The sequence below is a fragment of the Pteronotus mesoamericanus genome, unplaced genomic scaffold, assembly GCF_021234165.1.
Source record: "Pteronotus mesoamericanus isolate MK-2021 breed Mesoamerican mustached bat unplaced genomic scaffold, CSHL_Meso_final contig_78, whole genome shotgun sequence".
NCBI lineage: Eukaryota > Metazoa > Chordata > Mammalia > Chiroptera > Mormoopidae > Pteronotus > Pteronotus mesoamericanus.
This window is the reverse complement of record NW_026555258.1, coordinates 17,377,884-17,403,143: the sequence shown is the minus strand read 5'-3', so window position 1 is coordinate 17,403,143 and position 25,260 is coordinate 17,377,884. Positions and strand designations below refer to the sequence as shown.

The 25,260-nt window shown below is 53.0% G+C and overlaps 1 protein-coding gene across 1 annotated transcript in view; it reads left to right on the top strand.

Annotated features, from left to right (window-relative positions):
* The first annotated feature begins 296 nt into the window (after window positions 1–296).
* The window catches only part of RGS3 (regulator of G protein signaling 3), an 86,730-nt gene continuing 61,766 nt past the window's right edge, over window positions 297–25,260 (top strand). The window contains exons 1-8 of the mRNA XM_054584497.1: window positions 297–394; window positions 4,398–4,479; window positions 5,259–5,364; window positions 6,121–6,472; window positions 7,354–7,393; window positions 12,684–12,880; window positions 15,486–15,569; window positions 21,041–21,152. Of these exons, the coding sequence (XP_054440472.1) occupies window positions 341–394; window positions 4,398–4,479; window positions 5,259–5,364; window positions 6,121–6,472; window positions 7,354–7,393; window positions 12,684–12,880; window positions 15,486–15,569; window positions 21,041–21,152 (1,027 nt within the window). The 5' untranslated portion in view covers window positions 297–340. The remainder of the gene's footprint in view (window positions 395–4,397; window positions 4,480–5,258; window positions 5,365–6,120; window positions 6,473–7,353; window positions 7,394–12,683; window positions 12,881–15,485; window positions 15,570–21,040; window positions 21,153–25,260) is intronic.

Below are 25,260 nucleotides of genomic sequence, written 5' to 3'. Positions count from 1 at the left end.
TTGGAATCACAAAGTGGCCCATGGCGGAGAATGCAGCCAGAACAAAGGCGCCCTCTCCCCGCTGGGCCCGGGGAATACTAACTAGTTGACAGGAATTTTAATATAAAACTCTCCCTCTTCCTTGTCATTCTGAAGTTTCAGGAAGCCTTCGGGCTTATCGTGCAGAGGCACACAGTACAGACAGGGCTTGGGGAGGTGAGAGGTGATTTCCTGCCATTCTTCTGAGGGGCGGGCTTCCCAGGGCGGTCATGCCAGGCTGACGGGGCGCAGTGTGGGCTCCCGCTGCTCGGGGGGAGAGCTGGGTTTTCATGGGGCAGCAGCCGAGGCAGGACCTGCAGCCATGAACCGCTTCAATGGGCTCTGCAAGGTGTGCTCGGAGCGCCGCTACCGCCAGGTGGGTGCTTGGCCCTTGGGGAGGCTGCCTGGGGTGTCGCTGGCAGGGAGGAAGGGGGTCAGGGTTGGACTTCTCTCCCCACAAGACCTTCCTTGTCCCCGCCTGCGCCTCGCAGGTTCATTCTGATCCAGGGGGAGCGCAGAGGCAGGGGCTGGACCCGAGATCCGGGCTGGACCCGCTGCCCCTCTCCAGCGGCAGATGGTCCTAACCACTGGCAGGGTGGTGCCCCTCGTGAGATTATGTATTGATTTTCTGTTATTTTTATTTTGTGGGAGTATAGGTTAAAAAAAGCATCCCAAGCCTGAGAATAGAAATGGCTAGGTGGCTGAGCGGCTGCGTTTTGTGTTTTTTGCTAAGTTTGTGTTTTTGCTAACTTTCCCTACTTCCGATGGGACAGCAGTGCCTGTTCTGCACTGTGTGTGTGTGTGTGTGTGTGTGTGTGTGTGATTGTGGGTTTCTGCCTCTGTTGGTGTGTGCCTGTATGTGAGACAGGATGTTTCTGTGTATATGTACACACGTAGGATTTTCCACGTATGATCACCCATGGATGTGCACACAGGATTTTCCTCTCCAGTGACCCTTGGAGGCAGAACCAGAGTCCTCTGGCCCTGGAGCCCAACGTCCCCAAGAGGGTCTGGCCCCTCAGCCTCTGGTCTTAGGATGTAGGGCTGAGCAGGGGTGGCGATCGCGCTGAGCCTCTGCTGGAACTTTGATAGACTTTTTTTTTTTTTTTTTATAAAAAGCCACAAGGTCAGCAAGGACCAAGGCAAAGGATGCCCAGATTTTGAGACTGCCGCGGTTGGAAGGGAGTTAAGAAATGGTTCTGATTTGATAAATACAGAAAAGTCCTACTGTGTGTTTTAATGACCAGACTGGAAGCTGGATGTTGGCTCCTCGGACAGGCAGCCTCAGGTCTGAGGGAGACGCCCAGAGGGGCCTCCTGCACTGTGACCCTCAGCCAGAGGACTCGCATGCTCTCCCTGTAGTCCTCCTGCCCTGCACGGCCCAGCCATGCACGGCCCAGCCGTGCACGACCCCTCCCTGCCCTCCTGCCCTCCTGGAGCCAGGCAGGGCAGCCCCTGCCACACCAGCGTCTGGATGGCAGAGTGGTGAGGCTGAGAGGCACTGGGTGGGAGGTCAAGAAGTCCTTGGTCACCTTGGGACTGCGGACCAGAAGACTGGGGCACATTGCAGTCGGAATGGTGCCAAGCAAGCGTGTGGGCTGGGCCTGGGGCCCTGGAGCTCTGGAGCTCAAGTTCAAGACAGCCCTGCGCTAGTAACCAGTGTAGTGTTGAGAGCACCAGCTTTTTGTCAGAACTGGGCTCAAATCCAGCTCTGCCTCGTTCAGCTGTGGCTCTGGAGCACGTCATTCTTCTTCCCTGAGCCTCAGTCTCCCTGTCTGTGGAAGGGGATGATGCTGTTCACTGATGATGCTGGGAGAATAAATGGGATGTTGTGTATACAGTGCCTGGCACAGCACCTGGTATGTGCCCTCAGAAGGTGTTCAATAAGTGGTGGCAGCTGGGGATGGAAGCCTAGACATGGGAGGGACCCTAAACCAGGCAGGAGAGCAGGAGTGAGGTGCCGGTGTGGGTGAGATTCGGCAGCAGTGGCCGTTCCTGCCCAGGGCAGGAAGGAGCAAGGACCACCCCCAGGAAGAACGGCCTTGGCCAGGAGCCACCAAGGTCCTGGAGTCAGGGCAGGGTTGCTGCCCTCCCCTCCTGAGCCTGAGGCCTGAGGTCAGAGAGGAGGGCTCAGAGCCGGGGCCGCCACTGGCCCACCTCGGGCTTCCCTTTGTCTCTCTTTACCATGGGCGTCCTGAACCAGCTTGGTGTTCCCCTCAGTGATGACCAGGTTCTCCGGACCCTGTCTTCTCAACGTGGCCAGCGCTCATGGTGGACAGAGAAGGAATTGTTTCCTTCACTTGGTCCCACCCCTTTGCTTTCTGGTACCCTCACCTCTTCCCGTCTTTTCCCACCCCCAGCTGGTTTGGACTGTTGTCCTAGCTGGTCCTTCTTAGGCTAGTGCCTAGGAAGGCAGAAGGAGCTCCTGTCCACAGTGCCGCCTGGATGAGGGTCCGGGGTGTGGGGGTGGGAGGCTGTTTTGCTGGATCACATGACTCAACTCTGGGACCAGTCCCCAAACTGTTAGCTCTGAGCCCATGGGTGCTAGGAGCTGTTTCCAGAGTCTGCACTGAGGTCGGGTGGGCTGTGGCCCTTGTGAGGTAGGACTGGGGAAGTGCTGGCAAGAGTTTGGCATCCCAGCTTCTGCTTGGGTTGAGGGTGAGTCCCCAGGGCCCTCAAACCCCTGCTGGTCCTATGGAGGGGACCAGGCTCCTGACAGCTTCCCTCAGCCTGCGCTTTCCGCACTTACTCCAGAGTTTGTTTTTCTTTCTTTCTTTCCATTTTTTTCCCTTCCGGTCTTAGCTGTGTGTTTTCCCAGAATTCTTATGGGAACAGGGTATTTTCCTGCCCCCTCCCCCTTCCCCTTGTCTGTCAGGTTTCCTGTTTTACAAACTTGCTTTGAATCCAGGCCCAGGGCTGGTGGGAAGCAGAGCCTCAGGGACCTCCTGGTAGCTTCCAAGGGCCTTGGTCATCCTAGGCCCCTGGCCCTCTCCTTCCTCGCGCCTGGCCTTTGGGACAGCTGGCAGGTGAATGCCAGGCACCCAACCTTGAAAAGACAACCTCTCAAGGAAGGAGAAAGAGTCTCCTGACAACAGGGCTGCCCTTGACCTTTTCCAGTCTTGCTGAGCTGGCTTCCTTCCCAGCCTGCCTGAGACACTCTCCCTGGGCCTCACCAGGGCCTACTCCACATCCACTTCCAGGGAGCCTCTTGGGGCCCCACTGAACCCTTTTTCTGGATTTTAGGTCTGTAGCTTTCATACACCTGCTGCCAGCAGCTTGGAATTGCTTTTTGGGTGAACCAGGCTTGGCCTTCTGCACTTCACCCAGTGCCTAATTGGGGATGCACAGAGGGGGAGCACAGCAAGGCTGAACTGAGCTGAGCCAGCAGCCTGCACCTCACCCCCACAGCTTCCTGCTGCCAGCGGGATGCTGCCAGGCTGTCCTCATTAACTTAGCACTTGCTGAGTTTCTGTGGTGCCCAAAACCAAACACAAAGGACCGTTCCTAACACAGTCTGCATGTTTTGCTGTAATGCTTGTCATGTCCTGCTTTGTTTTGGAGAGGTCTGTGTACACTCATGCCTCTCTGCGAGCCGGAGACCAAGGCCTCCCGCTTCTGTACCTCGGCAGAACCTGGCATGCAACAGAAACTCAATAATTGTATTCTAAAGACCATTTAGATGGCATAGCCCTTTCTGGGGACTTCTGAAAACAGGGGTTGCGGAGCTGCCATGCACATGGGCCTTAGCAGGCACAGTGAGGTCAGTGGCAAGTTCAGCTTCAGCAGGGAAGCCTATGTCCTCCCTGCCCCCTCACCTGGGAGCCCTCTCTGAATGCCTTGAGGTTCTGGTGATGGACTGCCCTGAGAGTCCCAGCACTTGCCCTGTAACTATGACTTGAGTTTGTGAGTGCGTGTGTCCCTGTCTTCCCTCCCCTGTTCTCTGGAAGGGCAGCAACTAGGTGGGCTTTGTTTCTGAGCCCTCAGCACAGGGCCAACCCTGGGCCAATGCTCTGTGAACTTCTGGGGAAAGGAGAAAGGGACCAAACAAGCAGTGGGTCACAGGCTAAGTGGAGACGTGCTGGTGCGGAGGGCCCTCTGGTAAAGGGCCGCGTGTCAGCTGGGGCTGAGGAAGGCGAGGTTTGTCCTTCCAAGGCTTTTTCTACCCTGGCCTCCTGCATCAGCCTGGGTCTGCCTCCTGAGCTCCCAGCCCACAGCCCAGCGGTCAGGGTGCCTGGGCCGAGACAAGGATGGCGAGGGCCTGGCCGGCCTCCTTTTCAGCTCCAGTTCCCGTGGAGAGGAGGGTGGCTCTGGGGTGGGGCCTGTGGGCTTCCCGACTGAGGATCTGCGTCCCAGAGTAACTGGGCCGGGCTGTGTCCTAGATCACCATCCCGAGGGGGAAGGACGGCTTTGGCTTCACCATCTGCTGTGACTCTCCGGTCCGAGTCCAGGCTGTGGATTCCGGTGAGTGTCGTGGGTGGTGCCAACCCCATTCACCCCGCAGTGCATGTGGGCTTCGCAGACAAGACCTTGGAGCTGTGAGAGGAGCCCCAGAGTGGAACAAAGTTGTGTCCTGGTGTTTCAGAACGAAAAGAATAATATTTTTCAATGAGCACAGATAAAATTAAGGTTTATGAAAATATACTCACTCTTTTTCTTTTTGTTTTTATCAAAATGAAAATAAGTTTTTATATTTTGTTTCCCAAGCATTTCAAACAGGAACTAAACCTATACTTTCAATAACGGCCGCATGGGAAAATGAGTCATTTCAGAACTCTGTTTGGAATTGATATTTTATCCTATCCCAAACTTGATTAGCACGTAAATACAGGCCTTCCCTCCCTATTTTTTACAAAGAAAAGATTTTTTCTAATGCCAGTGTGAGCCTGTGAGGATGAGAACCCAGGGCTTGGCGATCCGGGTGACCCCCAGCGCCTGGCGAGCGGTGCTGAGGGATGAAGTGTGTGAGCCTGGCAGCAAGGAAGGGTTCTCAGTGGGGTGGGAGGCCTGGGAGGTCAGAGGGGCGCTGGCCAGAAGGGCAAACAGCAGGGAAATGTGAACAGGTAAAGGGTGCGTTCCTTTAAGGTTCCAGGGAGCCACCAATGTTGGCCCCTCATTTCACAGACCAAGAAACAGAGAGGGGCAGGCCTTGCCCTAGTTCACTGGGGAAGGAAAGACCCCAGGCCCTTTGTGGGGGTTGTGGGTTTGAGGAGCCCTTGAGTGCCTTTTCTTTGTCCCTGAAGGGGGCCCGGCAGAGAGAGCAGGGCTGCAGCAGCTGGACACCGTGCTACAGCTGAACGAGAGGCCTGTGGAGCACTGGAAATGCGTGGAGCTGGCCCACGAGATCCGGTGAGAGAGGCGGGGGGCGTGGCCTGGGGCCCCAGGCGGCCGATGGCACACCTCCCCTCCCCTGCCCTGGGCACAGGGCCTCATCCTCCCCTCCTTTGCCCAGCTGTTCGCAATTCGCTTTGCTCCTCAGGGAATCAGGTTCTCAGCCTGCAAATGGAAGGTTCAGGCTCAGAGCAAACAGCGGGGAAGAAGCTTTCAAACGAACCCTGCGGTTCCTGATGCAGCTCCAGGGGGTGGCTTTCTACTTTAGCTAATTATTTCTGCTACCTCAGAGCTAAGCCCATTGTTTTTAAAGGATGTGTAGATGTTGCAATGTGTCAGTTGCACAATTAAATAAATTAGTCTTTAAAATGTTTGGGTCCTCTAAATTTTGACCTGCTGGGGTAGAACCCTCAGGGCCCATTGTAGGTTTGCTTCTAGAATGGCTAGCTGAGGGGTTGCATGTGGATGGTATGCCTGCTCCTCCTTGCTTATACTTTGTCCACAACAGACGTCATTAATTGAGTTTGCTACTCTTTCTTGCTCGATTTGGCCTTGGCCTCAGCATCCCTCTCAGCCTCTGTCAGTCGATTAGAGTTGTCTTAAGGGGCTGCTTGTGCTGTCTGTGCTCTCCATGGTCTCTCATCTAACTTCCCACCCTGACTTTAGGGCCTTCTCCCCCTCCCCGACTCCTCCTCTCTGCCCCTGCAGGCCCCTACCCTGGCTGACTTTGGGGCCCCCCAGACTCAACTTCTCTATGTGATTCATCCCCCCCAGGAGCTGCCCCAGTGAGATCATCCTGCTCGTGTGGCGCATGGTCCCCCAAGTCAAGCCAGGACCCGATGGTGGGGTCCTGCGGCGGGCGTCCTGCAAGTCAACGCATGACCTCCAGTCACCCCCAAACAAGCGGGAGAAGAACTGCACCCATGGGGCCCAGGCACGGCCTGAGCAGCGCCACAGCTGCCACCTGGTATGTGACAGCTCAGATGGGCTGCTGCTCGGAGGCTGGGAGCGCTACACCGAGGTGGCCAAGCGCGGGGGCCAGCACACCCTGCCTGCGCTGTCCCGTGCCACTGCCCCCACCGACCCCAACTACATCATCCTGGCCCCGCTGAACCCTGGGAGCCAGGTATGGACAGCTGGTTTGGGGAAGGTGAGGGGCTTGGGTCCCTGTGTGAGGCCAGGAAAGGACTCAAATTTGTGCGGGGAGGAGCCTGCAAGGGGCTGGGAACATTGAGCAGGGAAGTGGGGTATGTGCCCTCCCCACTGCTGCGGGCTGTCCTGGGTCAAGAGAGCAGGCAGGTCTTTGTGGCCTCGGCACAAATCCAGAACCAGGGATGCCACAAAGTAGAAGATTGCACCTCAAAAGAAGGGAGGGCTTTGTGCCAGTCTGCACTTTTCCACAATGGAAAGGGCTGCTGTGTGGCAGGTAGCGAGTCCCCTGTGACTAGAGGTATAAAAGCAGATGCTGCGTGATGGCAGGGTGGGATGATGGATTGCATGTCCCCCAAACATTAATGCCTTGAGATACTCTGGGAAAAAAAGTGTTCTGAGGTCAAACAAGTTTGAGAAGTGTCCCGGTGCATATTAGCCAATTCTAGGTGCTGAGGGCGTTCAGCAGGGGAGACGGTGGTTTAGCCTTGAGCCTTGTTTAACTTGGCATTTCCCCGGACTCCTCTGATGTGCACCCTTTGTGACTGGGTGGTTAGCATCCCACGGTGCCAGTGTTCCACCGAATGCTCTTTGGAACAAAGCTGTCATCAAGGAAGTTGGGGACTTGGCCAAGGGATTAGACTTGTTAACAGCTATAGCCTTGTTCAACTCTAATATCCTGGAGGATTCTGGGTTCTGTGTTCCTTCTGAGCCCCCTCTCAGCTTGGTAGCAGGACTGCTGTGTTGCCTCGTGCCCCGGGGTGCTCCTTCCCCGTCCCCGTGCTGGCGTGAGCAGCCTGCCGGGTCGTCCTGCCCCGTTCTGGGGCCTGAGGTGGGTCTCCTGTCTTTGCCTTGCAGCTGCTGCGGCCTGTGTACCAGGAGGATGCCATCCCCGAAGGTGAGTGAGGCCTCGGCTGCTGTGCCCTCAGAGCCCTTGAGAGATTGCGAGGCCAGCTGGGTGGCCAGGCCCAGCCTCCTCCTCCGAGATCGGAGGCCTTCTCCACAGAGTCAAGGTGCCCCCGCACGTTGCCCCAGGCTCTGCCTCCTCTCGGTGCGTTTTCTCCCTCACTGCCCCACAGTGTCTTTCTGCCGTGGAGCCTGCCTCAGGGGGAACAGAGGGGATCTTACCAGAGCGTCTAAGAGGTGGTGTTTAGGACTCAGGCATTCAACTGAGAGTCATCCAATTTTACTGTGCAACCAATACATGTTAGGTGTTATAGGCAGTATGGTCAGGCCCACGTGGAAGGAGGCATGGAGCTTGGAGCTGGGAGGTCGCAGCTTGGAGTTCTTTCTAGCTGTGTGACTTCGATCAACTCTCGTCCCTTCACTAAGCCTCAGTTTTTTTAAATCTATAAAATGGGGCTGATAATTCCTACCTCAGAGGGTTGTGGGAGGGTTAAAGAAGGTAGTGGTTGTGGGAGGGTTAAAGAAGATAGTGGTTGTGGGTGGTAGCCTGTCTATCAAGGGGTGCTCCACAGAGAGTAGTTGTCTTTGACGTGTGCAGGTGTCTCTGCTGTTTGAATGATTCTCCTCCTTTGGCCTTCAAACCCTGGCCCTGTTTCTTTAAGGGCCAGGGAGAGAAGCTGGGCTCAAAACCAATTCCCTCTCTTAGGAAGCCTGAGGTATCAGTCTTGATGCTGGAGCTGGCTGGGCATTTCTTCAGGCCCCTATGCGCCTGCTGGAGACCCCTGACTCAAGCATCCGGGAGGTTGAGACCACCCTTGCCAGGTGGTTCATGGTGCCTCGCCGGGATATGCCTGAGCCCTTCCTCTAGTGCCCGCAGAATGCCCTTTGACCTCCTTCCTCGAGAGTGACCTTTTCCCAGCCACTTGCACTTGTGTCCTTGCCATCCGCCCTATCGGTCGGGAGAAGGTGATGCTTGCTTAGAACAGGTATTTGGAAGCATGCCTGTGCCTTCTCGGGGGGAAGGAGCTCCCATCAGGCTCAGCGCTACTGATGGAAGACATCTTCGTTCTCCCCTGGCTGGGGCATTCGGGCCTGTTCTGTAGAAAATGAATCTGCATTCTTTCTGGAGAGAGGTCTGGTAGTGATTCCACCCTGAGTTTTAAAAAGCTTGTAATTGGTACATTAGGTTAGAGTGGAGATGCCACTGCTAAATGGCGACTTCATTAAGGGTAGGGCCCCGGCCGGCTTGTTTCTGTGTGCAATGCCTGCTGCGGGACGGAGAGCAGGAGCACAGTAGAATTTCCACTACTCAGCCGACTGAAGGAGCATGCCTTCGGTCGCCTCTAAGGGCTTGCAGACTGGCCCTGGAATAAGGGAGCTGGACAGGTATGTCTCCTGTGTTGGGCCAGTGGCTAGGAATCGGTCCTCTTTCGGCCTGAGAGGTGCCCCTGAGTCTCCCTGCTATCTTCCCAACCTGTGTCCATGTTTCAGTTCCCCTCTGAGAATATACTACGTAGTGGCCCAAGAAAGGCAGAGTCATCTAAGCTGTGGGGAGAGGGACAAGTAAGGCAACGAGGATGACATTAGTAGTGCCAGTACCTTTCTGAATGTGTTATATGAAGAACTTGTCCTTCCTTCATGATAAAAACCCTTTTGATATCCAAGAACATCTTTGCTCTTTACCAGGGGTCAAGTCTTCATAGCTCCAAGGCCTGGGGTTCAGAGGAAGGGGTGGAATTCAGGGCGCAAAGCTTCCTTTAAACACACTCAGGGATCTCCAGAGGCTAAGGCCGTCACCACTGTGGCGGCTCCTGTCCCCTCCTCTGGCTGGGCTGCCTGGCCTCCTCTCAGGAGGGAGGATTGAGCCATCCTGAGGTGAATGGTGTCTGGTGCCCTTCTGGGGCCTGGGGTGCCTGCCTGCCTGTGTTTGGCATGTTCCCCAGGGCTGCTGGTCCCTCAGCATTGTCCACTGCTTTGTGAAGTTGGCCCAGCCTCAGATTAGCCTCTGCTGGTGTGGAATGACAGCCAGGGCTTGCCTCAGAAGCTGGAGCAAAGCCAAGTAATTACTGTGTTTGGTCAGTGAAGCAGGTGTTAGAGCAAAAAGGGGTTTTTTTATATGTGGGGGTTTGGAGCAGAGACGGTAAGGGGGTAGCAGGAGGGGAGTCAAAGTAATTTGCCTTCACAGCACTCAGTAGGTGGATTGTAATCGGGATCGTTTTTTAAAAAGATACTTTAAAAAAATCAGTTTTGGTGACCTATGCCCACTTGCCAAACATCATCAAGGGGTTTGTGGAGATGGGGCTTGAGGGTATGACGGCCATGCAAGTTGGGTTGTTCCTGCCATGTACCATTTACTGGCCAAATGACCCCAGGCCTCGGCAGCCTTGTCTATGAAACAGAGCTGAGCAGACCTTTCGCACCTGAAGGCAGAGGTGTGTGCCGAATGTGCCGTTCATGGTCGTCCAGGCCCAAGGCCGAGAGACTGACGGCCCTGCGCGGCTGGGCTCGGGGAGGGAAGAGATGCCTTCTTTTTATTTTCATTTTATTTTTAAAAAATGAATTTAAATCCTTACCTGAAGATATGTTTATTGATTTTAGAGAGGGAGGAAGTGGGGGGTGGGGGGAGAGAATGAGGGTGGAGAAGGAGGGGGGGTGGAGGGAGAGAATGAGGGTGGAGAAGGAGAGAGAGAGAGAGAGAGAGAGAGAGAGAGAGAGAGAGAGAGATTGATATGGGAGAAATATCAGTTGGTTACTTCTTGTGCTTGCTCTGCCTGGGGATCGAACCCACAGCTGTTTGGTGTACAGGACGATGCCCCAACTAACTGAGCCACCCAGCAAGGGCAGAAATGCATCCTTTTAAACATCTGAGACTAGGGGGCATGGTGTTCGGCATTAGCAAAAGTTATCTTTCTCTAATTTTGTTCTATTTTGCCTCAGTTCTCTGCCTATCAGTCCTGTGTGGTTTTGCCTTCTATGGTCTAGGCTTGCCTGTGTGCTATCAGACCGTCTAGCCCCAGGCTGTCCCTGTGACCCCAGTCACAGCGTGGTGTGAGGCCCAGCAGTCCTGTCCTATGCCAGCTGGGATGGGTAGATCGTTTGTCTCTTCGGGTTTGTAGTAACCACTTGTGCACTCACACTCTGGTACCATTCACCGAGCCCTTTCCCATCAGTCTCTCCTGTGCGCCCCCGACACTGGCCCTGGGACAGGCGAGGCGGCGGCCTGAGTAGCTACACTTTGCAGCGGAGATGGCGCGGGCTTAGAGGGGGAAGGAACCCACTCAGGGCCGCAGAGCCAGGCTCTGGGGAAGCAGTGCTCAATTCGGGTGTCTCATCCAAGTCAAATTACAGGATGGGGTCTTTTTTAAAATTTTACTTAAATTTTCAATGACAGTTGACATTCCATATTATTTTAGTTTCGGATATTAGACATTCATGTAATGTACAAAGTGATCCCCTGCTAAGTCTAGTACAAGACGGGTTCTTTCAGCAAAGGGGCCAGGGCTGATGTCAGGGCCAGGGCACACAAGATATGTGACTTCATCTGTGTGGTTCTCTATACACCCCTACGTGCCCACCCCCACCCTGGACTCAGGCTCTTTCTTCTCTTCTCTTAGTGCCTCCTGAAAAGGCAGGAAGTGGTTTTAGTGATGATGATTTGAGTGCTGCCCCAAGATAGGCAGGGATAGGTGGTCACTTGGGGGTGGTGTTGACATGTTTTTCTCACCTCACTTGATGAGAAGGGGTGTGAGGTGGGCGTAGGAAGCAAGTGTGAAACCTTCTGAGCTGAGTTTTTCCTCTGAGGTTGTGGACCTCGCGTTGGTGGGGAGCTTCCCCGAGATGTATCTGGGGTCAGGACACCTGTTTACCCCCTGGCTTCCAAGACGGGGTGGCAGAAGGAGACCTTGGCCCCAGGACATGCAGGTCAGGGAGGGCTGGTCAGCTGCCCACCAGGCAGCGGGCACCCTTGGAGGGGCCAGGGGCCTGTGGAGCCTGAATGCTCCAGAGTTTGCCTCCTACCTGCTTGTGTCCGAGAGTCCCTGGCTTTTTAGTTCCTCTGTGTTTTGCTCCTCTGCCCATTGGATGGGACATGATCAAGTCCTGTATGCCACCTCTGTTCAATGTGAGGGTGTGTGTCCAGCTGTGTCCCCTTCAAGAGCGACCCCTGCAGCCTCCTGTTCTCTTTCCCGGCAATGTCTCCCACCCCTTTGTCTTCTTCTTTTTCTGACTGGAATAATTTGTGACTTAGTGGTCAAGCTGGGAGGACATTGTGGCTGTGACAAAGCCTAGGATTCCCAGGCTCCCTGAAGCATCTGATTAATTTGCTTTTCCATGTGGAGAAATTACAACAACAAGCACCACCATCAGCTGGCAGCTTATTTTAATTGTGCACTTAGAGGTCCCAGGCACTGTTCTAGGGCCTTTACTTGGAGCATCTCATATAATCCTCGCAGCAACCCAGTGGGCTTGGTCCTGTTGTAGTTGAGGCAGGCAAGATTCTGAGGGGGAAGCGAGCTGCCAAAGGTCACCAAGCTAGTAAGCAGAGGAGTGGGGTTTGGGCACAGCCACCTGGCTTCTTGCTGGCGCTCTTTTGTGACAACTGAAACAGCAGGCGCCTCATCCTGGACTGACTTTAGTGAGCCCGGCTGCTCCAGCTCCCTTGGCTAATAAAGGCCGGACCTCGATACACCCTGGGAAAGCCCACTGTCTCTGTTGCCACTGCAGAGACTGGCTTTCCAGACTCTTTGTTCATGGGACATGGGAGGTGATGGAATGGGTGAGTGGCACAGGGTGTATGCGGGGAGTGGCAGGGATGGCGGAAAGCAGAGGGCATGAGCTGTGCCACCCGGGCAGTCCCTGCTCTGCCCCAAGCGATTGTTCCAGGTGGGACGGTGGACCCGGTGAGGTCAGACCTTCTGGCTTATCAAATATGAGAGATTTCCTGATTTCATAAGTATGAGGCCAAACTGATAGGCTGATTTGGGCCCTGGGTCGCCAGATGGGGTCTGTGTCCTCCATCACAGTTGGCGGTTTCCAGCTCCATCCTAGCTGTGCGGTTGGTAGCTTATTTACATGTCCTCATCTCTCACACAGTCTGAGGGAAGGACTTGAGGTTCAAGGCCCTTCTGAGGCCTCCCTATAGTCTGAGCACCTTGCACAGGGCCTGGCATATAGCAGATGCTCACAGCAAGTGGCTGATGACTGAGCCTGTTCCTGTTTCTCAAGGGGGGATACCTTTGCGGGGTAATGGAAATGCCTCACGTTCTCCCATCTCTGTCCTACAGAATCAGGGAGTCCCAGCAAAGGGAAGTCCTATACAGGCCTGGGGAAGAAGTCTCGACTGATGAAGACGGTGCAGACCATGAAGGGCCACGGGAACTACCAGAACTGCTCGGTCATGAGGCCACACACCCCACACTCAAGCTATGGCACCTATGTCACTCTGGCTCCCAAGGTCTTGGTGTTCCCCGTCTTTGTTCAGGTGAGCTGGGGGCTGGCCCCAAGGACCCCCTCTGGGGGAGATGGCAAACAGGAGGATTGTTACCCCAGGACTCAGGGACGGGGGCTCCTTCCAGGACTGGGGGCCATCTTTAGGGAGAGACAAATAGCATCAGTGCTCAGGATCCTGGGGGTTATACAGAGGGAGCACAGGTCTCCAGGAGGGGGAGCGGGAGAGGTGGGGGCAGGGGAGCCCAGCAACAAGAGGGTCTTTTCCTTGCTTCCCCCCAGCCTTCCCTTTCTCTGGGGAGGGGCCAGGCACTCTGCTCTTGCTTGTTGTACGGGCTCAGGGCCTGTGTGCTGAGGCTTCTGCTTCCTGGCTCCTCTACTGGTTTGTTGTTCGGCAATGACCAAGGCAGAGGCTCGAGGTCTGGCATCTTGTCTGGTCTCTTCGGTCTAAGCAAACCTGTCAGGCCAGCAGTAGCTGGAGGCCTGAGATTCACTTAAATCTCCCTTTTCCTACTTTTCCTTCTTCTTCCCTCTCTTTCTCCTTGTTTTCAAACCTTTATTTCACCACGCAGATCAAACCAGTGTGAGTATTTAGGTGTCTTTTCTGTGTGCATGTACACATTTTAAAAAAAACAAACCCAAACAGGTCTTATTGTACATTTTATATACTGTTGCTCTTTTTAAAGGAAAATTGCATGGACATTTCCTACATCATTAAATACTCTTTGAATCTGTATTTTGTAGTGATTGCATACTCTTCTATTATATGGGTGTTCCATAGTTATTTAACCAGTTCTCTATTCCGACACTTATGTGTCTAACTTTTTTTGGTATTATAAAATAACTCTACCATGAATCGCCTCTCTGATTATATTCCTTGGAAGAGATTCCTAGAAGTAGACTGACTGAGTCATGAGTCATAAACGTTTTAAAGGCTCTTTATACATATTGACAAATTGCTCTCTATAAAGATTTGATTCATTTAACCTCTTGTCAGCAACACAGTAGTGACAATGTCCCAAGGGCTTCATTTCTGACCATTACTTCCTTCTCTTGTCCTCTCGGCATCTGAGTCTAGGCCTGTCACTATTGAGTAGATCTTAGACACATTTTTTTAGGGCACCATGCACCTCTGGCAGGTGACATGCCTCTTCCAGAAAGCTCCATCAGTAGGGCTTTTCCTCTGCCTTCCTCTTGGTCTCTTCTCTTTCTTGGGATGTAGCCACAAAGGTCTTGGCATCCATGGGGGTTATTTTTTGTTTGTTTGTTTTTAAATTTTTACAAAAAAACTGACATAAGTTTTTTAAAAGTTGTAAAAAATTTTAAATCATAAAATATATAACCCTCCAAAATGGCACAACACTTAAATGTACAGTTCAACAAATAATTATAAAGCGGATATTCACTAAGATAAAGGAAGGACCCTCGCCACCACCCCAAGGCCGCGTATGTACCTCTTCTTGATCAGAACACCCTCCTCTCCAGCGGATGTGCCACTAGCCTGGCGTTATGACAATCATTTCCTCTCTTCTCTTTAGTTTTACCATCTATGTGGGCTTTCCTAAATAACATATTTGGTTTGGCCTCTTTTTGAATGTTTTTTAAAAGATTTTATTTATTTATTTTTAGAGAGAGGGGAAGGGAGAGAAAAAGGAGGGGGGGAACATTGATGTGAGAGAGAAACATTGATTGGTTTCCTCTCGTGTGCCTTCTCTGGGGACACCCTGTACAGGGACAGAACCCGCAACCCAGGCATGTGCCCGACCAGGAATCGAACCCATGGCCTTTCGCTGTGCGGGGTGATTTCCCAACCAACAGAGCCACATTCGTCAGGGCAGGGCTTGAATGTTTTTTAATGGAACCATAGCACATGTATTCTTTTGAGTTCTGCTCCCTTTGCTTCACATTATTTGTAAGACCCATCCAGGTAGTTGTGTGTCATTGACGTTTATTTCAGTCTCTTTCCTCCAGCACCTTGCTTGGTGTCCGGTGCCTGAAAGCTGTGTTATAAATATGCATTCATGAGGCGAAGTCCTGCTGGGGAGTCCAGAACTTAGGGAGCTTTCTCTGGGGTGGGTAGGGCATGGGGCAGGGTGATGGGGTGGGGTAGGTAAGATGTTTGTACAAGAATTGGTGCCTGGGAACTGATGGCTGACAAGGAGTCAGTGAACTTTTGAGTGTCATGAATGTAAAGCAGGGACTGGCCTGGCTTTGAAGGTACTCAGGTGACCAAATCTGGCCTAGTTTGGTATCCTGAGGCTTCTCCCGAGGTGTCCTGAGAGCCTGGACCTCGCAGCAGGGGCTATCCCGTGAGGGGTGCACAGCGGGACAGGTGGGGGAGTGTGGGGCTGGGAAGTCCCAGGAGCCAGTGTAGCAGAGGAGCCTGGGGGTTGGGAGGACTGCAACACGTGGTTGGACTTCCTGCCAGAGAGTGTGGCTCTCGCGCTGAGGGCTGGTGGTGAAGGTGGCAGCAACAGTTCCGCCCAGAGCGTCTGTCTTTCTGTTTCCATCTGTGTGTGAGGGGGCGGATGGGTTTTTGGGGTGCGAGGAGGGCTGGCAGGTTTTTCTGTGTCAGGCTGTGTCAAGCTGTCTCCCCCACCACCCATCAGGCCTCTTTGAACTGCCCACTTTGCTTTCAGCCTTTAGATCTCTGTAACCCTGCCCGGACCCTGCTGTTATCAGAGGAGCTGCTGCTGTACGAGGGGAGGAACAAGGCTGCCGAGGTAAGGCTGGCGCGCAGTGTTCCCAGGTGGGGCGTCCTGGTGGGCTTCAGGGGCCGCCCTCCGGGCCCTAACTCTTCTGTCTTCCTCATGGTCTTAGAATTGCACGATCTCAGGGTAGAGAAAATCTGAAAAAGCTCCCACCCTGCTCCATGCTTTCCTTACCACATGGTGACCCAGCTTTTTCTTGTACATTTCCAGCAGGAAGAAACTCACTACCTCTCAACCCTGTTTAGTCCATCTTTGATGGTTAGAAAGTTTTCCCAGCCCCTAAAGACATCCCATTGTTCGCTCTAACCTCCTCTAAGGGGCGGAAGAGATGGCCGTTCCTCCCAGCTGTGATGAAGAACTTTGTAGGTGAGAAGATGAAAGCTGTTAGCTAAAGAGCATTTTTAGATGAGCATCAGTTATGCGGGTTTTATGGGTCTGTATTAACCCAGATCCTCTTCTAAGGGGATAAGTCTGTGGTTTCTCCTGGGCTTTAGCTCTGCCAGCGGAGGTCTGGGTGTGGAGACCATGCCTCTTCCTGGGAGCTGGCCCCTGCTGATATCTGACCCAGGGAACTGGACTCACCCACCAATCCCCAGAGCTGGCCAGGTTCCAGCTCAGTCCCGTGAACGTACACCTACCTGGGCACAGAAGCTAGAACCCTGAGGTCTTCAAGGCCCCCCAGGGACCTGGAGGAGAGGGTAAGGGGCTTGCTGCAGCTCAGGCCCTGGCTCAGCGCTGGCAGCGGAGCCGGCTGGGTTGAGTGACAGCTTGGGGTGCTGTGGAAAGATCAGGAAACTCGAAGGCAAGACACATGGAGCCAGCTCCTGCTCTGCTGCTGGCTAACTCATGACTCCTTTCTTCTTCCTCAGTCCTCTCATCCAAACGGCATGTGTGTATTTGAGGCAGCTGCTCTGTAAGGCCCTTTCAGGCCCAGCATTCTGGGACATTATTTGTAATTGTGGCTAAAGCAGGAGGCTGCTTCTGGTTTTTTTCTTTTCTTTTCTTTTCTTTTCTTTTTGAACAAGCAGACCAGAACTCATACAGTCCAATGAGCATCATCTCAAAGGAGCTCCCTGGGGAGACCGCATGCTTGTGTCTACCACACTGGCACTGCTCACTACCTTTCCAGACCCCTTCTTGGGGAACTTTCTTAAGGACCTTGGCACATCATCTGAGTTGCCTTGATGGGAGTAACATTTTATCTGTTGAGGGGGATTTGAATTTTAGCAATAAGAAGTCACTTGGAGCTGTGCTTGGTGAATGAGGGCGTAGCAGAGCTAAGTCCGGTGGCCAGGGGTTGGAAAATGGGGCTATAAAGTCACAGGATTCCAAAGAAGGCACTTAGAAATGGCAGCCACCCTGAAATACATACATATGCCTAAGTTTGCCCTTTTGTCTGTCCACTCACCGTTAAATCTGCAAACACTGAGCACTTATTATGTTACCCGTGCTGCACATGCATTTCACATACCAGATCTCGCCACCCCCCAGAGAGGCACAATTGTCCCCACTCCGTAGATGAGGAACCTGAGGCTCCCATGAGATTAACTGGGACCCGAGGGGCCCAAGGCTCACAAGGGGTGGGGCTAGGGTTAGTTCTCGGATCTCTGGCTCAGGAGCGCTTCCCATGATCCCATGCTGCCTCTGGCCTGTTTGTTTAAAAGCAAGCTAGCAAACACAAGCTGAAGCCATCGCCTGATTACAGTCTGTCCCAAAACTCTTTGCTAGCGGATCTTTGGAGCCTTAGAACTAAGAAGACCTCCTTTGAAGACTGAAAGAAGCGATTCGAAGACAAGTAAAAATAAATATATTTGTTTTTCTTAAATTACGCTAGGAAGCAAATATGTGCATCTTGGTGGCCTGTCATGTTATTCAGGCCCAAAATATAAACCAGTGCAAGAGGGACTTGAGTAAGTTGGTAGAATTGCCGCCCTGGTTAGTCTTCAGGAGCTGTTCCTTCTGATTGTCTCTCTGTAACCTCCAGCTGATGGTTTTCCAGCAAGCTGTTGCTGGGTCTCAGAGGCAGCCCCTCCAAACATTGGTTTTGTTAACGGAGAGCGCTAACTTGTAGCAAGTTTTCCCTACCATCAACAGGAATCTTTATTCCGGGAATGTTCCCCCTTGGTTCTCCGTCTCTGCTCTGAGCATGAGTTTGATAAAGCCTGTGAGCTGATCCAGACCCACACCATGAACTTCCCTCATCATGCCCCCCCCCCCAGAAGTCACAGACTTCATTAATGTGCCCTGAGATCAAATCAGCGTCATGGAGCAGCCTGATTTATGTACTCAAACAATAGGGACTGAGCGTCTGCAGTGCAGCCAGGCCCTTGCGCAAGAGATTTCAGGGATACTATGGGGCCCAAGACAGACACACCCGCACTTTACACACTGACTCACTGAGTTTACCATTAACCAAGGCACCAAGGTCTTTTTTGCAAACCTTGCCCTTAGGCCAGATCCCTGGAGGAAGCTTGGTTAGGGCTACTTTGGAGAAGTGACCCTCCAAGTTGCATGGATTCCCTACCCAAGCAATTCCTCAATCCTTGACCCTTGGGGAAAACCGATGTGCCCTTGGAGCGGGTGTGGAGAAGACACTTGGCGGGCACCAGGTAACAGGGCCGTGGACACGGGCATCATTCCACTGTGGGCCGCTGTGGCTCCTGCTGAAGTAGAGGCTGCAGGATGCTGGTGAGATGGGAGAGGGGCCACCTGCCTCCCCTGGCACACTCGCCGCTCGCCTTGCCTTCAGCTCTGTGCCAGCTCTGTCCTTTCCATGACCCAGCCTTTGGGGAAATTCTTCGTTCATGCCTTAATCACTTCCTGTCTAGACCACATTTCCAGCCCTGGGAATCAGGGTCAGACCCGCAGCCTGGGGAAAACAGAGCAAGCTTTTCGCACCTTGCCCCTGGGCACTTAGCATCTATCCAGGCCTTTCTGGGCTTGGGCCATTTTTTGACTTTATAGGTTCCTAACAGGTTGTCTTCTCCAACCCTTCCCCTGCCAGCTTCCCAGTGGGTCCGCAGGTGACAGCCAGGTTTTCCTCGAGAGGGCCAGGGAGCCTGAGGGGTTGCTTGTGTTGGGTGAGTTTAGAACCTTCTCCTTTACACTGGTTGGATTTTGAAGACCTAATCTCAGAAAACCAACCCCTCAAATCCTTCTGAACCTTCGGATCATTTTCTTTGCCACGCCCCCCCCCCCGCCCCCGTTAACTTTATTTATATTTTTGATCTTCTTTGCTCTTCTTTTCTGGTCCCTGCTTGGATTCTTTCACATTCAGGGATAGGACAACTGTAGGTATTGAATATATTGCTGCCTCTCTGTATTGTGACCACTTTGGTGTCAGCCATACCTGGGCAATGGTCCCCAACTGTGTTGTCTTAGGCAGGTCACTTAACCTCTCTGAGCTGCAGGGTCCTCATCTATAAATGAGGGCAATGATGTTATTTACAAGTGAGGGTCCACTGAGCAGAAAGTCAGTGGGTGACAAATGGAGGCGTTTCTTGGGCTGCACTGGGACAGGGCTGTGGTGGGCAGAGGGTTGGACAGCCTCATCACCAGGGCCCCTTCCAGCCCAGGGTCTCAGAGCCCTCGTATTTAGTCCCATGAGCGGGAGGCCTCTCGTTTAAGGACGCTCCCATTGTCTCTGTGGCCCAGATTTCCCCGCACCTCTGTGTTCTCGCTATGCTCAAGAAGCCAGGGGGTCCTTTGGAAAAATATTTACCTGCTTTTTAAATTACAAAAGTAACAGATTGTTATTGTAAAATAAATCAAATTAAGCAGAAATGTAGGAAGTAAAATCCATTCCCCAGAGTGAAGAGTGTGGTATCTTAAGACATTTAAAAAATGTTAAATGTAGACAGAGTTATAGTTTTATTTTACAAAATTGGATTATACTCTTGGTATTTTTGCACGTTGCACTATTTTGACTTGTGATAAACAGATTTCAGCTTCCGTCCACGTAGCCCTACTTTATTCTTTTAATAGTTGCATAAAATCTTACCATATGAAGGTAGTGTAATTTATTTTATCCATGTTCTCTTTAGGGGCACTTATGATTATTTTTACCTCTCTCTTGTTTATTTTATTCCATTTTTTTTTACTTCATCCCCACTCCCCAATGCCATTAGTTTATGTACTTTTTAAATAATTTAAATACAGTGGGGTGACATTGATTATAAGATTATGCAAGTTTTGCATTGTGTGCTCACACCTGAAGTCTAGTCTCCTTCTGTCGCCACATGTTTGTCCCTTTACACTCTTCAACGTCAGTGTATGTACTTTTTTTTTTTAAACAAAATATTGCTGAGAACATCCATATAGGTTTCTATTCATATAGCCTTGTTTTTCGGTAGGGTGATCTCAGAAGTAGAGTTGTTAGGTCATCTTTAATAGTCTGACAGCTAAATGTCAACATGTCGGCTTTTTAAACATCAGTGACAATCCAGCGCACACTCACTGTAGTCCTTAGTAGTGCATGCCAAGCTCTCCTGGCTGACTCTTCTTACTTCGGAAGAGATGAAGTATCAGATTTTGACACCTCAAAGGGAAGTTCACATAATTAATCATATTTTGTTTTCTTCAGAGACTCTAAACTTGGACTTTATAGCTCTTGACTAAGGGCCACTGCGGGATTTATAAAACAAAGAACAGTGTAATCGTTAGTGGCATTAGGATCAAATAGATTTTTGCAGCACAAAAATATGCTGAGCATGCCTGTTGGTTTACCTATAATGTCTAAAAATAGCTTTCGCCTTTATTTTTGGAGCAGCTAGCGCATAAAAGAGATAAAAGTCATGCACATGTCTGTACCGGAGCGTAAGTAACTGGCTTCTCCTTAAATTGATTGCACACTACTGCAGTTAAAATTACCGCATGCAATTTGGTAACAGTGCCTCACATTGCTCATTGCTTCTATTCATCGTCTGCACAGAGCTTGTGAAAGGAGACCAAGGGAGCTGGGCAGGGATTCTCCCCCAGTTTGTACAGATGAGAAAACTTGGGAGACTTAACCAGGTTTTTATGGCTGCTTAGGGGGATAGAGCCTCATGACTTCTGAGCCCAGTCCCAGCGCTCTTTCAGCCAGATGTTCAGAGGAGAATACAAGCAGATGCGGGACATCCTGCAGCTCAAGGGTGGCTCGAAGCCAAGGAGATTCCAGGGCTTTTGGCCAGAGATGTGGGCCTGTGAGGTGTCAGGCTGTGGAGAGCGTTCACGGGGGCCATCTGCCACAGAGGGTGAGGGTCCTTACTGTTGTTGTTTATTTTTTTCTACTGTGAGGAGAGGAGCTATAGAAAACTGCAGGGCAAGAGGTCGGTCTGGACTCCAGGGCAGCTCTCTGCCCTTGGTTGAGGCCACGCTGAGTCTGCTCCTGGTTCTGCCTAAGATGACAAGGACTCCTTACCCTCCTGGCCTTTGGGGAGGCTGTGGCTCCTGGCCTCTGGGACAGCTGAAGAGCCCGTTCTGTTTGCTCTCACCTGACGCAGGTGACGCTGTTTGCCTATTCGGACCTGCTGCTCTTTACCAAGGAAGACGAGCCGGGCCGCTGCAACGTCCTGAGGAACCCGCTCTACCTCCAGAGTGTGAAGCTTCAGGAAGGTAAGTGTGTCCCCAAGATGCCCAGGGCCCCTCCCCACCTGTCCTGAGTCCACTGCTCTGGGAAGCCTGGGTGCCCAGTTTGGTCCAGCCCCTCTGGTGCTGAGTGGTCAGTGGTCCATAGGGCGCTTGAGCATGTGCGGTCAGGTCCTGCCCCTGGCTGTGGGCCCTCAGACACTGGTATTCCATTCCTGGCTGGCAAACCTCCCTGTACACCCCGACCTTTGCTGGGAGGCTGTGGAGTGAGGTGGGAAGAACTTTGGACTTAGACCTATGCTCAGATCTTGGCCCTGCCCTTCACTGCCTGTATGGCCTTGGGCAAGTTACTCAACCTCTCTGAGCTTGTTTCCGCATGTGTGAATGTGGGAGACGAATAGTGTCTCAGAAGGTTGTTGTGAAGATTAAATTAGGTCATGTATGCAAAGTACCTGACCCACACCAGGTGCCCGATAAATGCTAGTCACCACCACACTCACCACACATCCGGCACAGGAGACCACTGCTCCACTCCACTCAGTTTTATTGCTTTGACCAGAGCCCTAGGAGCCTGGAGCATGTGTGGCTGGGTGCTGGCGAGCAGGAGCCCAGGGAGCGCGGAGCGAACCTCTCCCCCAAACTTTCCATCGTGCTCTCCTCCACGCTGGAACGGAAAGCCAGCTGGGAGTATCTGCCGAGCAGTTTGATTTGGCGCCTGAGGTCTCCGCTGAAAGGGGCTTGATTTCCTCTCCCAGATTATGAAAACAACAACAGACCTGTTTGAGCATGGGTGACAGGGGCAGGGAGGAAAATATTACCCAGTGAAAGAATTCTGTTTTGACGGGTTTTGCTCCAGGAAAACTTCCTGCCTGTTTGCAAACCCGACCCGTGTGCTCAGCCCCTGCTGGCCTTCCTCCTTAGACACCAGGCAGTGTGAGAGCCTCCGCTTTCGCCACCCCACAGGAAGTCACTCACAACTTCTCTGCCTCGGGCTTTCTCCTTCCCCTTCCCGCTGAGGGGACAAAGCAAGGCACCTTCCCCAGAGGCCAGCCCCTCCCTCGGGGCACCCGCCCCCCACCCCGGCCAAGGTCAGTGGTGAGGAGTGGTCCTTTGAACAAGTTCAGCTCAGATCCTGGAGTTGCAGGGAGCTCCATGGGAGGAGGGCAGGTGAGAATTACTGCCTTTGGTTTCCCACTGCTCTGCCCTTCCCTCCTTCCTTCTAACCAGCTTCCCCTACCTACATGCCCAACGTCAAGAGCTTCCCACCCCCTGGCATGCACGTGTACACACTAGCACACACAACATACACTCTTTTCCTCTGTGCATCTGCCCGTCCCCAGCTCAGACAGTCTGGGACCCAGCGAGCTGTGAGGAATACTGGGGGCAGTGCTTGGTGACCTGGGCTGACTGATTATAGAACTGAACTCTGATTGGAGGGTGGTGCTCATCCTTCTGCTAAAAGGAGGGAGGGCAAAGAAGCGGGGCTCAAACTGGCTGTGCTTTGGGTGGGGGTTGGGATGAGAGTGACAAGGGCAGTGGAAGAGCCCAGCCCAGCAGCTGGACATTTGGGGTCTGGGCTCAGCTTTGCTGCTAACATGCTGTGTGACTTCAGCTGGACTTTCCCTTTTCTGGGCTTCTGGGGTCAGTTCTTAGCATTCACTCCGAGCCCTGAAGTCCCCAGACAGACCCTGAGGTAGCCGTAAGAAGCTGGACGGTGCCCGTATGTCCAGTCTCCATCCCTCAGGGGAGCGGAGCCTGACTGGAAATTGGTTGGCTCTTCCCCTTCTGGGTCCCCCAGACCCAAGGTTTGAAGTTAGAGGCAGGGTGAGCTCCATCCTCCAGCGGGTGGTGGACAGTTGTGGTAGGCGGTGCAGGGCCTTGGGTGCTGCAGAGATGTTTTCCATGTGCTGAGCCCCCGGAGTCTTGTGCAGGCACGGCTTCCTTGGTCTGGAGACCACATCCTCTCTCTGCAGATGGCAAGCTGAGTTGTGGCCAAGGCTAGCACTCCTTACGGGAGATGACCCGAGCCCGCTGGGTTGGCATGGGAGGGGTGCGTGCGTGTGTGTGTGCACGCCCATGCCTTTGCGTATGCCTGTACTGACCCTGCCAGGCAGATGGTTTGGTGCAGACAAATTGCCTTGCCCTTCTCCAGCAGTGTCAGTGAGCAAACACAGTGAATAGGGCTCTCCAGGGAGCCCATGAGCTGAGAGCAAAGGAAATGGCTCAGTGACATTGAGCACTCAAGGTGCACATTCCATTGCTTAGATTTCTTTCCAGGCATTGGTGGAGCCCTTGCCTCCTCCCCAGCCCACTCCTCCCCTGAGACAGCCCTGTGGGTCCTGGGGTTCACAGAACTCCAGTGACCCCTTCTCCTGCAGCCCACGCCCCATTTCCTGCCTGCCTCCCTTGTGCCCCCAGAGACCCACTGCAGAGGCAAAGGCTTGAGTGAAGCTTTTAAGAGATGCATTTGGGGCTCAGCTGGAGCTTCTGTTGGCTGAATGGTCTCTGATTAACACTGCTCACACTCCTAGGTTTTTTGTTTCAACATGTGTGAAGAGTTCAATTTGGGGTGAAGGAGGCGGTAAACAAGGAGCACGCTCAGCCTTTCCTGGGGGCTAGGACTGGTGAGGGTTGTTCCCTGGTCGGGGAGAATCTGCCCAACCCAGGGACCAAGGACTCACTTGGGTGTGTGCCTTGTCTGGAGGGTACTCTCGGGGTCCGTCATGTGGCCCAGAACATCGTGGGTGCTCAAGGAATGTTTGTTGGATGAGTGAATGAATGAGTGAAAGACCAGAAACAGTGCCTCAGCTTGGGGGCCAGGAGTGCCCTCCTCACCCAGGGCTCCAGGCTGGTGGCTGCTTAAACCTCCCCTGCCCTCCTCCTGCCCAGCTGTCCCCAAGCTTCAGCGGGGTTGGACGGCAGTGTAATGGGAACAGGCGGAGGGCTGGCGCTAACAATTGGGACATCTCCGGTCAGCCAGGGCCCATTGTGGTCTCTTCCTGTCTCTGCCACCCACTGACTTTGTGGCTCTTTTGTGTTTCTGCCTCCCAGGCGGCCAGCATCCCGCCCACAGTGTGTCTTCCTGGACACTCTGGTCTCTCAGGGTGGCTCGGAAATACCTAGTTGATTCTTGGGCTGTCCATCCACCCTACTGACTCAGGTGCCCAGTCTTGGAAACTCGGCTGCTGAGGTCCCAGCCACTGGAATGCCCAGAGTTCAGTGTAGTCAGCCAGTTGCCGTTCTCTGAGCACGTCCTCAGAGCCCACCTCAGCACTGGCCATCAGGGCGAGTGGAGGAAAGGAAACTTTTCCACCTCTGGGGCACGTGGCCCCGGGGGAATGACAGAGAAGTAAACTGGTTTGGGGGCAGAAGTGTGGTGTAGTGGTCAGAACATAGGCTTTGGAGGCAGGTGTCCTAGGTTCAAATCTCAGCTCTTGCTTTCTTCTTGTATGCCTCGTGTAAGTTGTTTTCCCTCCCGGGGACTCAGTTTCTGCCTCTGGAAAATGGAGACAGTAGCCCTCTGGCTTGTCTTACAGGGTAGAGAGGGCTTGGTGAATGGCTGAGTTTGTGATCACAGTTCAGCCTAGAGAGGACTTCAGGAAAATGACAGAGGGGTCAGACCTGGGTGGGGAAGCCCCTCTGAGCCTACTCAGCCCATGGCTAGGGATCCCCCCTAGGTGGACCCACAGTTTCATTGGTGGCAAGCAAGGCCCACCCAAAAACCAATGGCTCCTTGTTACATTTCATAATGGCAAAAGCATTTGGAGTGTTAGATGGAAACCCAAATGTGCCTGTCCCTTTGACTTTACAGGGTCCCCATGTCCACACTCAGGAGAGTCTGGAGCTCAATCTAATGTTTCAGAAGGGTTTCTGGTGGGGCTGAGGTCCCTCTCCTAGGCCAGCCGCCTTGCAGCCGGCGGTCCCACCTCTGCGACTCCTTCCTGGCACCTTGGCTGCGAAGGCTCATCATCCTTTTCTGAGGCTCTGAGTGTGCTGAGCACTTCCCCATTCTGTCTCGCCCTCAGAGCGCTGCCAGTGCACAGCCAGGATGGGAAGTAGACATCAGTGAAGTCTTGGGGTCATGCAGGAGAGTGGGGACAGGTCACAGCACAGAAACGTTGTCAAGGCAATCGCT